At 39.9% G+C, this 11,702-nt stretch overlaps 1 protein-coding gene across 2 annotated transcripts in view; it reads right to left on the bottom strand.

Annotated features, from left to right (window-relative positions):
* LOC128684760 (O-glucosyltransferase rumi homolog) overlaps positions 1 to 11,702 on the bottom strand; it is a 230,364-nt gene that overhangs the window by 17,805 nt on the left and 200,857 nt on the right. For both annotated transcript variants that reach the window (XM_070088643.1, XM_070088642.1), the window contains exons 5-8: positions 11,604 to 11,700; positions 11,281 to 11,385; positions 10,839 to 11,008; positions 4,967 to 5,075 (exon numbers count right to left, since the gene is read on the bottom strand). In XM_070088643.1, coding sequence (XP_069944744.1) covers positions 4,967 to 5,075; positions 10,839 to 11,008; positions 11,281 to 11,385; positions 11,604 to 11,700 — 481 coding nt within the window. The remainder of the gene's footprint in view (positions 1 to 4,966; positions 5,076 to 10,838; positions 11,009 to 11,280; positions 11,386 to 11,603; positions 11,701 to 11,702) is intronic.

Here is an 11,702-nt window from a genome sequence, read left to right on the forward strand (position 1 = left end):
GGCCACAGTTTCTTCCAAGCAGAGTTCAAGGTCCTCTTAGTCACTTCCTCCCAAGCCTTACCTATAATGTTTACACAATTGAGGATCTCTCCAAAACTCTCTTAGAGTCAACTGAGTTTCTGAGGTCACTACAAAGCACCTTTCAAGCATAGCTTTTGTGTACAGTTTCTTGAAGTTGGAAATGACCTGCTGGTCCATGGGCTGTAGGAGAGGAGTGGTATTAGGAGGCAAAAACTTGACCTTAATGAAGCTCATTTCCGTAGAAAGTTGCTCTGCCACATCTGAAGGATGACCAGGAGCATTGTCTAATACCAGGAGGCACTTAAGGTCTAATTTCTTTTCAATTAGGTAATTTTTCACAGTGGGGGCAAATGCATGGTGTAACCAGTCATAGAAAAAGTCCATAGTGACCCATGCCTTACTGTTTGCCCTCCACAGCACACACAAATTAGCCTTGAGGACATAGTTTTTCCTGAACACTCTGGGAGTTTCAGAGTTATACACCAATAAAGGCTTCACTTTGCAATCACCACTAGCATTAGCACACATCAACAGAGTAAGCCTGTCTTTCATAGGCTTATGTCCTGGGAGTGCCTTTTCCTCCTCAGTAATGTAGGTCCTGCTTCGCATTTTCTTCCAGAACAGGCCTGTTTTGTCACAATTAAACACTTATTCAGGTTTCAGTCCTTCACTGTCTATGTACTCCTTGAATTCCTGCACATATTTTTCAGCCTTTGAACCAAGTGAGAGAGTAATTGTGGTAGGGGACCTGAATACTAAAGTAGGAGAAACTTTTAGAGAGGGTGTGGTACGTAAGTTTGGGGTGCCAGGTGTAAATGATAATGGGAGCCCTTTGATTGAACTTTGTATAGAAAGGGGTTTAGTTATAGGTAATACATATTTTAAGAAAAAGAGGATAAATAAGTATACAAGATAAGATGTAGGGCGAAATGATAGTAGTTTGTTGGATTATGTATTGGTAGATAAAAGACTGTTGAGTAGACTTCAGGATGTACATGTTTATAGAGGGGCCACAGATATATCAGATCACTTTCTAGTTGTAGCTACACTGAGAGTAAAAGGAAGATGGGATACAAGGAGAATAGAAGCATCAGGGAAGAGAGAGGTGAAGGTTTATAAACTAAAAGAGGAGGCAGTTAGGGTAAGATATAAACAGCTATTGGAGGATAGATGGGCTAATGAGAGCATAGGCAATGGGGTCGAAGAGGTATGGGATAGGTTTAAAAATGTAGTGTTAGAGTGTTCAGCAGAAGTTTGTGGTTACAGGAAAGTGGGTGCGGGAGGGAAGAGGAGCGATTGGTGGAATGATGATGTAAAGAGAGTAGTAAGGGAGAAAAAGTTAGCATATGAGAAGTTTTTACAAAGTAGAAGTGATGCAAGGAGGGAAGAGTATATGGAGAAAAAGAGAGAGGTTAAGAGAGTGGTGAAGCAATGTAAAAAGAGAGCAAATGAGAGAGTGGGTGAGATGTTATCAACAAATTTTGTTGAAAATAAGAAAAAGTTTTGGAGTGAGATCAACAAGTTAAGGAAGTCTAGAGAACAAATGGATTTGTCAGTTAAAAATAGGAGAGGAGAGTTATTAAATGGAGAGTTAGAGGTATTGGGAAGATGGAGGGAATATATTGAGGAATTGTTAAATGTTGATGAAGATAGGGAAGCTGTGATTTCATGTATAGGGCAAGGAGGAACAACATCTTGTAGGAGTGAGGAAGAGCCAGTTGTGAGTGTGGGGGAAGTTCGTGAGGCAGTAGGTAGAATGAAAGGGGGCAAGGCAGCCGGGATTGATGGGATAAAGATAGAAATGTTAAAAGCAGGTGGGGATATAGTTTTGGAATGGTTGGTGCAATTATTTAATAAATGTATGGAAGAGGGTAAGGTACCTAGGGATTGGCAGAGAGCATGCATAGTTCCTTTGTATAAAGGCAAAGGGGACAAAAGAGAGTGCAAAAATTATAGGGGGAGAAGTCTGTTGAGTATACCTGGTAAAGTGTATGGTAGAGTTATTATTGAAAGAATTAAGAGTAAGACGGAGAATAGGATTGCAGATGAACAAGGAGGCTTTAAGAAAGGTAGGGGGTGTGTGGACCAGGTGTTTACAGTGAAACATATAAGTGAACAGTATTTATATAAGGCTAAAGAGGTCTTTGTGGCATTTATGGATTTGGAAAAGGCGTATGACAGGGTGGATAGGGGGGCAATGTGGCAGATGTTGCAGGTGTATGGTGTGGGAGGTAGGTTACTGAAAGCAGTGAAGAGTTTTTACGAGGATAGTGAGGCTCAAGTTAGAGTATGTAGTAAAGAGGGAAATTATTTCCCAGTAAAAGTAGGCCTTAGACAAGGATGTGTGATGTTACCGTGGTTATTTAATATATTTATAGATGGGGTTGTAAGAGAAGTAAATGCGAGGGTCTTGGCAAGAGGCGTGGAGTTAAAAGATAAAGAATCACACAAAGTGGGAGTTGTCATAGTTGCTCTTTGCTGATGACACTGCTCTTGGGAGATTCTGAAGAGAAGCTGCAGAGATTGGTGGATGAATTTGGGTGTGCAAAAGAAGAAAATTAAAAGTGAATACAGGAAAGAGTAAGGTAATGAGGATAACAAAAAGATTAGGTGATGAAAGATTAGATATCAGATTGGAGGGAGAGAGTATGGAGGAGGTGAATGTATTCAGATATTTGGGAGTGGACGTGTCAGCGGATGGGTCTATGAAAGATGAGGTGAATCATAGAATTGATGAGGGGAAAAGGGTGAGTGGTGCACTTAGGAGTCTGTGGAGACAAAGAACTTTGTCCTTGGAGGCAAAGAGGGGAATGTATGAGAGTATAGTTTTACCAACGCTCTTATATGGGTGTGAAGCATGGGTGATGAATGTTGCAGCGAGGAGAAGGCTGGAGGCAGTGGAGATGTCATGTCTGAGGGCAATGTGTGGTGTGAATATAATGCAGAGAATTCGTAGTTTGGAAGTTAGGAGGAGGTGCGGGATTACCAAAACTGTTGTCCAGAGGGCTGAGGAAGGGTTGTTGAGGTGGTTCGGACATGTAGAGAGAATGGAGCAAAACAGAGTGACTTCAAGAGTGTATCAGTCTGTAGTGGAAGGAAGGCGGGGTAGGGGTCGGCCTAGGAAAGGTTGGAGGGAGGGGGTAAAGGAGGTTTTGTGTGCAAGGGGCTTGGACTTCCAGCAGGCATGCGTGAGTGTGTTTGATAGGAGTGAATGGAGACAAATGGTTTTTAATACTTGACGTGCTGCTGGAGTGTGAGCAAAGTAACATTTATGAAGGGCTTCAGGGAAACCGGCAGGCCGGACTTGAGTCCTGGAGATGGGAAGTACAGTGCCTGCACTCTGAAGGAGGGGTGTTAATGTTGCAGTTTAAAAACTGTAGTGTAAAGCACCCTTCTGGCAAGACAGTGATGGAGTGAATGATGGTGAAAGTTTTTCTTTTTCGGGCCACCCTGCCTTGGTGGGAATCGGCCAGTGTGATAATAAATAAAAAAAAATAAAAAATAATTTTTCAGCCGCTTTGTGGTCCGAACTGGCAGCCTCCCCATGCCTTATCACACTATGTATGCCTCTACGATTCTTAAATCTCTCAAACCAACCTTTGCTGGCCTTAAATTCACTTACATCACCACTAGTTGCAGGCATTTTTTTAATTAAATCCTCATGCAACTTCCTAGCCTTTTCACATATGATTGCTTGAGAGATGCTATCTCCTGCTATCTGTTTTTCGTTTATCTACACCAATAACAGTGTCTCAACATCTTCTATCACTTGCGATCTCTGTTTCGAAAACAAAGTTGCACCTTTGACAAGAACAGCTTCCTTGATTGCCGTTTTTTTGGCCAAAATAGTAGCGATGGTTGATTGGGGTTTTGTGTACAACCTGGCCAGCTCGGAGACACGCACTCCACTTTCATACTTAGCAATGATCTCTTTCTTCATATCCATAGTAATTCTCACCCTTTTTCCTGTAGGGTTGGCACTAGAAGCTTTCTTGGGGCCCATGGTGACTTATTTTGCAGGTGCAATCACTAAAAAGGCTGTGATAATATGAAATGTTCCGATTGTATGCTTGGAAGCGACCGCGGTGGCTGGCTTGTAAACACTGGCACCCACGGAACAAGTGAGGCGTGCTCAGGCCGCACGTGGATGCGTCTCGAACGAATCGCGTTGAGCGAGTTTTTTAGAGCTAGCCGAGGCAAAATTTTTGCGTTAAAATGTATCGCTAGGCGGATTTAACGTTATGCGATGCATTTGTTAGGTGAGGGTCCACTGTACTGTACTAAAGGTCCGAGCTTATGAGAATTGTCTGCAGAAAGCATGCACCAAAGGAGATGGCCGTCAGAGACCTCGTCCACTTAGTAATTCCTCCCAGATGTGTTGTGCAAGTACAAATATCTTTGTACCACTAATTATTTACAGCATTCTTGTTCAACACCCACTTTTACTAACACCAACATCCTGGCTTTTCAGAGATAGAGCCACAATTAGCAGATACATGATCAAGCCTCTGCCACTCATTGAGGTTCTACCTACACTGGTTTAGTACTTCTTGAAATATACTATGCTTCCATCTATTCCACAAACTATATGCAACACTTGCCAAAGCTTTCACTTATCCATCAAATTATGATGAAAACACATTGAAAGAATACCTGTTAAAACAAAATTCTAATGGGTGGTTAAACTGTTGGGAGTGGCATTGCATTCAGAACTGGTGAGTGTATACTATAAGTGGGTGGAATATTCAGAAATGCAAACTAGAATCCACTGGAACTGATATTAGCAAGGTTGGATATTCTGGAGCCTGCCATGAGTGTTCAATGGGACTGCAAGACATTTTAGTGTTCAACTGTCTATAGCAAAAACAGTATTACTTAGCTAAAAACATATATGAAATTCTATTTAAGCTTAAACACTATCCAAATGAAAAAATATAATACAAACAGCATCTGATTTCCAGGCTTGGTTCTTTGTGTACTGAGCATCAGCAATGTCTGGGTTCTCTCTTGATAGATATACGAGTGCATCTCTCTCTGAGCTTGTGCGAGACCCTCTGAAAAAAAAAAATTACTTATCTTCACTTTTTCATCTGTACATTGGACTGGTTTCTAGTATTTTCTAAAATACAGATGATGTGTTGATTAAACAAAAGAGCCAAGTAAGAATTTTCATACTAATTCTTTAACTGAATTCTTCCTGCAAATGTGAATACGAAGTGTCTAGACACTGATTATCAATATCCAGTCTGTAGTTAAAAGTGCCTAAAATCCCTGTTTACTTTCTTGGAAAAATTTTTTTATAAAATAATATTATAAGACTATATTTTTATTAACCCTTTCAGGGTTTCTGACGTATTAGTATGGCTTACGCACCAGGGTTATTGACATGCTAGTACGCCTAAATTTTAGCACCTTCAAATCTAGTGAGAGAAAGCTGGTAGGCCTACATATGAAAGAATGGGTCTATGTAGTCAGTGTGCACAGTATAAAAAAAAAAAATCCTGCAGCACACAGTACATAATGAGAAAAAAAACCAACTCCAATCGTGTTTTTGGTTTAAAATATGTTGAAAGGTCAGGTCCCTCTCAAATCCAGCCGCTCTCACTAGTGGAAGTTGTCGAAGTTAATTGCAGGTCTGTACCATATGTGTCTTACCTAACAACCTGTCGGTATTTTATACCATTTTAATGTTCAATCTGTCAGACACTGCAACACAAGGGTATCTTGATACAGACCTGCAATTAACTTCGACAACTTCCACTAGTGAGAGCGGCTGGATTTGGTTTAAAATAGCGACTTTGCAGTGTATTTTCATATGGTATTTATGGTTGAATTTTAGGGGTTGTATTTTAGGTTGTATTTTAGGGTAGGGGGTGTGTGGACCAGGTGTTTACAGTGAAACACAAAAGTGAACAGTATTTAGATAAGGCTAAAGAGGTCTTTGTGGCATTTATGGATTTCAAAAAGGCGTATGACAGGGTGGATAGGGGGGCAATGTGGCAGATGTTGCAGGTGTATGGTGTAGGAGGTAGGTTACTGAAAGCAGTGAAGAGTTTTTACGAGGATAGTGAGGCTCAAGTTAGAGTACGTAGGAAAGAGGGAAATTATTTCCCAATAAAAGTAGGCCTTAGACAAGGATGTGTGATGTCACTGTGGTTGTTTAATATATTTATAGATGGGGTTGTAAAAGAAGTAAATGCGAGGGTCTTGGCAAGAGGCATGGAGTTAAAAGATAAAGAATCACACAAAGTGGGAGTTGTCACAGTTGCTCTTTGCTGATGACACTGTGCTCTTGGGAGATTCTGAAGAGAAGTTGCAGAGACTGGTGGATGAATTTGGTAGGGTATGCAAAAGAAGAAAATTAAAAGTGAATACAGGAAAGAGTAAGGTTATGAGGATAACAAAAAGATTAGGTAATGAAAGATTGGATATCAGATTGGAGGGAGAGAGTATGGAGGAGGTGAATGTATTCAGATATTTGGGAGTGGACGTGTCAGCGGATGGGTCTATGAAAGATGAGGTGAATCATAGAATTGATGAGGGGAAAAGAGTGAGTGGTGCACTTAGGAGTCTGTGGAGACAAAGAACTTTGTCCTTGGAGGCAAAAAGGGGAATGTATGAGAGTATAGTTTTACCAATGCTCTTATATGGGTGTGAAGCATGGATGATGAATGTTGCAGCGAGGAGAAGGCTGGAGGCAGTGGAGATGTCATGTCTGAGGGCAATGTGTGGTGTGAATATAATGCAGAGAATTCGTAGTTTGGAAGTTAGAAGGAGGTGCGGGATTACCAAAACTGTTGTCCAGAGGGCTGAGGAAGGGTTGTTGAGGTGGTTCAAACATGTAGAGAGAATGGAGCGAAACAGAATGACTTCAAGAGTGTATCAGTTTGTAGTGGAAGGAAGGCGGGGTAGGGGTCGGCCTAGGAAAGATTGGAGGGAGGGGGTAAAGGAGGTTTTGTGTGCGAGGGGCTTGGACTTCCAGCAGGCATGCGTGAGCGTGTTTGATAGGAGTGAATGGAGACAAATGGTTTTTAATACTTGACGCGCTGTTGGAGTGTGAGCAAAGTAACATTTATGAAGGGGTTCAGGGAAACCGGCAGGCCGGACTTGAGTCCTGGAGATGGGAAGTACAGTGCCTGCACTCTGAAGGAGGGGTGTTAATGTTGCAGTTTAAAAACTATAGTGTAAAGCACCCTTCTGGCAAGACAGTGATGGAGTGAATGATGGTGAAAGTTTTTCTTTTTCGGGCCACCCTGCCTTGGTGGGAATCGGCCAGTGTGAAATAATAATAATAATAAATTTTAGTTTTCCTGGTCTCATTTTATAGAATGGGAGATATATTACAGAAATTGTGATGATTTTGATTGGCTTCATAATGAAAAGTACCTTGAAATTGAGCTCAAAGTAGCAGAAATGTTCAATTTTTACCAAAGTTCAAAAGTAAACAAATCATGCCAAGTGTCCAATATATGTCAACTGGCGAGTCTAATATTCTTTCACAAGTGCGCTGATATTATTTATACCATTTCTACACTAATGCAGTAGTCTGCATAACAGTAAATCATCTATTTTTTGCAAGAATAAAAATTCAAAGTGGAAAGCAAATGAGATGTAACAGGGGCCTGGGGACGTGACTAATGAACAGAGGAAATGTTATTTTAGTGCCAGGAATGTCTGTCTTGTTTATTCTGGACCCTATTTGGAAATTGGCATCTTCTGAAATTTGTGTGAAATTGCCAAAATTGCCAATTTCTGACTACTTTATTGGACAGCTGATATCGTTAAATGGGTGGTTTCTTGTACTCATTCGATAGAAAAAATGGAGTTCTAGTGAAATAGATATGATTTTTGTCGACTAGTACACTGGAATTGGCCAAAAATAGGGCTCAAAGTGGGCGAAATAGCCCATACATTTATTAAATAATAGCACCAACCACTCCAAAACTATATCGCCACCTGCTTGTAACATTTCTATCTTTATCCCATCAATCCCAGCTGCCTTACCCCCTTTCATCCTGCCCACTGCCTCATGAACTTCCCCCACACTGACAACTGGCTCTTCCTCACTCCTGCAAGATGTTATTATTCCTCCTTGCCCTATACAGTGAACCCCCGCTTAACGATCACCTCCCAATGCGACCAATTATGTAAGTGTATTTATATAAGTGCGTTTGTACGTGTATGTGTGGGGGTCTGAAATGGACTAATCTACTTCACAATATTCCTTATGGGAACAAATTCGGTCAGTACTGGCACCTGAACATACTTCTGGAATGAAAAAATATCGTTAATCGGGGGTCCACTGTACATGAAATCACAGTCTCCCTATCTTCATCAACATTTAACAATTCCTCAAACTTATTCCCTCATAATTTTTACAATCTCTTTTGTCCCCCTTCCCTTTATATAAAGGAACTATACACACTCTCCGCCAATCCCTACGTACCTTCCCCTCTTTCATACATTTATTAAACAAAAATACCAACCACTCCAACACACTATCCCCCCCTGCTTTTAACATTTCTGTCATGATCCCATCAGTTCCTGCTGCTTTACCCCATTTCATTCTACGTAATGCCTCACGCACCTCCCCCACACTCACGTCCTGCTCTTCTTCACTCCTAAAAGATGTTATACCTCCCTGACCAGTGCATGAAATTGCCGCCTCCCTTTCATCATCAATATTTAAAAGTTCCTCAAAATATTCCTACCATCTACCCAATACCTCCAGCTCCCCATCTACTAACTCCCCTACTCTGTTTTTAACTGACAAATCCATTTGTTCCATTGGCTTTCTTAACTTGTTTATCTCACTCTAAAGTTTTTTCTTATTTTCAGCAAAATTTCTTGCCAGTGCCTCTCCCACTCTTTCATCTGCTCTCCTTTTGCACTCTCTCACTACTCTTCACCTTTCTTTTACTCTCCATATACATGTACTCTGCTCTTCTTACACCACTTCTGTTTTGTAAAAACCTCTCATAAGCTACCTTTTTCTCTTTTATCACACCCTTTACTTCATCATTCCATCAATCACTCCTCTTTCCTCCTGCACCCACCCTCCTATAGCCACAAACTTCAGCCCCACATTCTAATACTCCATTTTTAAAACTATCCCAACCCTCGTCAAGCCCCCCTCCCCCCCATTACTCATACTTGCATTAGCCCACCTTTCTGCCAATAGTTGTTTATATCTCACCCTAACTTCCTCCTCCCTTAGTTTATACACTTTCACCTCTCTCTTACTTGCTGTTGCAATTTTCCTTTTGTCCCATCTACCTCTTACTCTAACTGCAGCTACAACTAAATAATGATCCAATATATCCATTGCCCCCTCTATAAACATGTACATCCTGAAGCCTACTCATCAACCTTTTATCCACCAATACATTATCTAACAACCTACTTTCATTATGTGCTATATCATACCTTGTACAGTGGAACCTCAAATATCGAACTGCTCCCAACTCAACCAATTATGTGAGTGTATTTTTATATGTGCTTTTATAAGTGTATTTTTGAGGGTCTGAAATGAACTAATCTAATTTACATTATTCCTGATGGGAATAAATTCATTCAGTAACGGCACTCGAACAGCCATCTGGAACAAAGAAAGTTCGATATTTGAGGTTCCACTGTATACTTATTTATCCTTTTTCATAAAATATGTATTACTTATTACCAAACCTCTTTCTATGCATAGCTCAATTAAAGGCACCCTGGCACCCCAAATTTACCTACTCTTCCCTCCACAACATTTTTACATTTATACAGTATTATATTTTATATGTAAAGTTTGCTAAATTTACATTAATACAGTGGACCCCCGCATAACAATCACCTCCGAATGCGACCAATTATGTAAGTGTATTTATGTAAGTGCGTTTGTATGTGTATGTTTGGGGGTCTGAAATGGACTAATCTACTTCACAATATTCCTTATGGGAACAAATTCGGTCAGTACTGGCACCTGAACATACTTCTGGAGTTAAAAAACATCGTTAACCAGGGGTCCACTGTATTCATGTTACAAAATTATTAAATTATATTCTTCATAACCCTAGGTAGTAGGTTGGTAGACAGCAACCGCCCAGGGAGGTACTACCGTCCTGCCAAGCGAGTGTAAAACGAAAGCCTGTAATTGTTTTACATGATGGTAGGATTGCTGGTGTCCTTTTTTCTGTCTCATGAACATGCAAGATTTCAGGTACGTCTTGCTACTTCTACTCACACTTAGGTCACACTACACATACATGTACAAGCACATATATACACACCCCTCTGGGTTTTCTTCTATTTTCTTTCTAGTTCTTATTCTTGTTTATTTCCTCTTATCTCCATGGGGAAGTGGAACAGAATTCTTCCTCCGTAAGCCATGCGTGTTGTAAGAGGCGACTAAAATGCCAGGAGCAAGGGGCTAGTAACCTCTTCTCCTGTATATATTACTAAATGTAAAAGGAGAAACTTTAGTTTTTTCCTTTTGGGCCACCCCGCCTCGGTGGGATACGGCCGGTGTGTTGAAAGAAAGAAAGAAAGATTCTTCATAACATTTAGCGTTAAAATACACAAAAAATTATATACTGCCAAGAAAAAGCCAAAAAATTCTGCAAATTGGCAGGGATTTTCGTGAACAATTATTAGTTAGGTTCCAAGGAAAAATCCGCGAATTACTGAAGCCACAAATTCGGAACCTGGAATTTGTGGGGTCCACTGTATAAGTTAAGTTTCTTGGTTTAAATAAAAATGAAAAAAATCCCATATTATAAATCCTTTATATGGCATTTCAAAAAATTCAAATTAAAAGAAATTTAGTACTGTACCTGAAAAATGCCAGAGGTTTTTTAATTTCCCAGGGCCATTCTTGGGCTACAGCCATGATGGAGTTGCGCAGTAAATCCCATCTGCCAAGCCCAGTAGGGTACAAGCCAATTGCTGGTCCACCTTCCCAGAAAGTCCAGGCTGGATAAGTGATGTCCAGGTATTCTTTAGTCTATAAAAAATAAATTAACACTAGCAACAAATCAAGAATTTGAAGAAAAAATCCTATAAAAAAAAAAAAAAAGCTCCCATTTAAAATGTCAGTAAAGCCATGTTTAATACATGATATTACAAAAATTACGTGGCTTCAGAGCTGTGAATTTTTTTAAATAAAAGGCAAGTGCCTACCGAATATATATATGCAACAATTTATCTCCTTCAAAAAAAGATAACTTCTACTCATATACTTCCAATAAGATCATTAAATTATTTAAATAAAATTACCTTACTAAAAGAAAAAATTGGCATCTTTTCACCAAAACGCTTGTGAACCTGTGGCACATCTCTTGTGTTAATTACCATCTCCATGTCAGGTAACTTATCAATAATCTGCAAGAGGGAACTCTTTTTAATGAATGGAATAAAATTAAGTCTTGCTTTTGAGATACAGATAAACATATAAACAAATAAAGAAGTTTTACTTGCATGTATATTTATCTTAATTCCAGAAATTCTCATAAATTTCCCATCAATATACACACCACACACACAAATATTTACAAGGATACTTTCCACTGAATGAAAATTCCAAGAAAAACTATATATACCTTTAAGATAAAATGTTCAATGCCCTTACATCGACTGGGAAACATGCAATCTCTTTGTCTGTACAGCTTGTGGTTGATGATCTGGTAAAAGGTACCCCT

Source organism: Cherax quadricarinatus, chromosome 25, assembly GCF_038502225.1.
Source record: "Cherax quadricarinatus isolate ZL_2023a chromosome 25, ASM3850222v1, whole genome shotgun sequence".
NCBI classification, from domain to species: Eukaryota; Metazoa; Arthropoda; class Malacostraca; order Decapoda; family Parastacidae; genus Cherax; species Cherax quadricarinatus.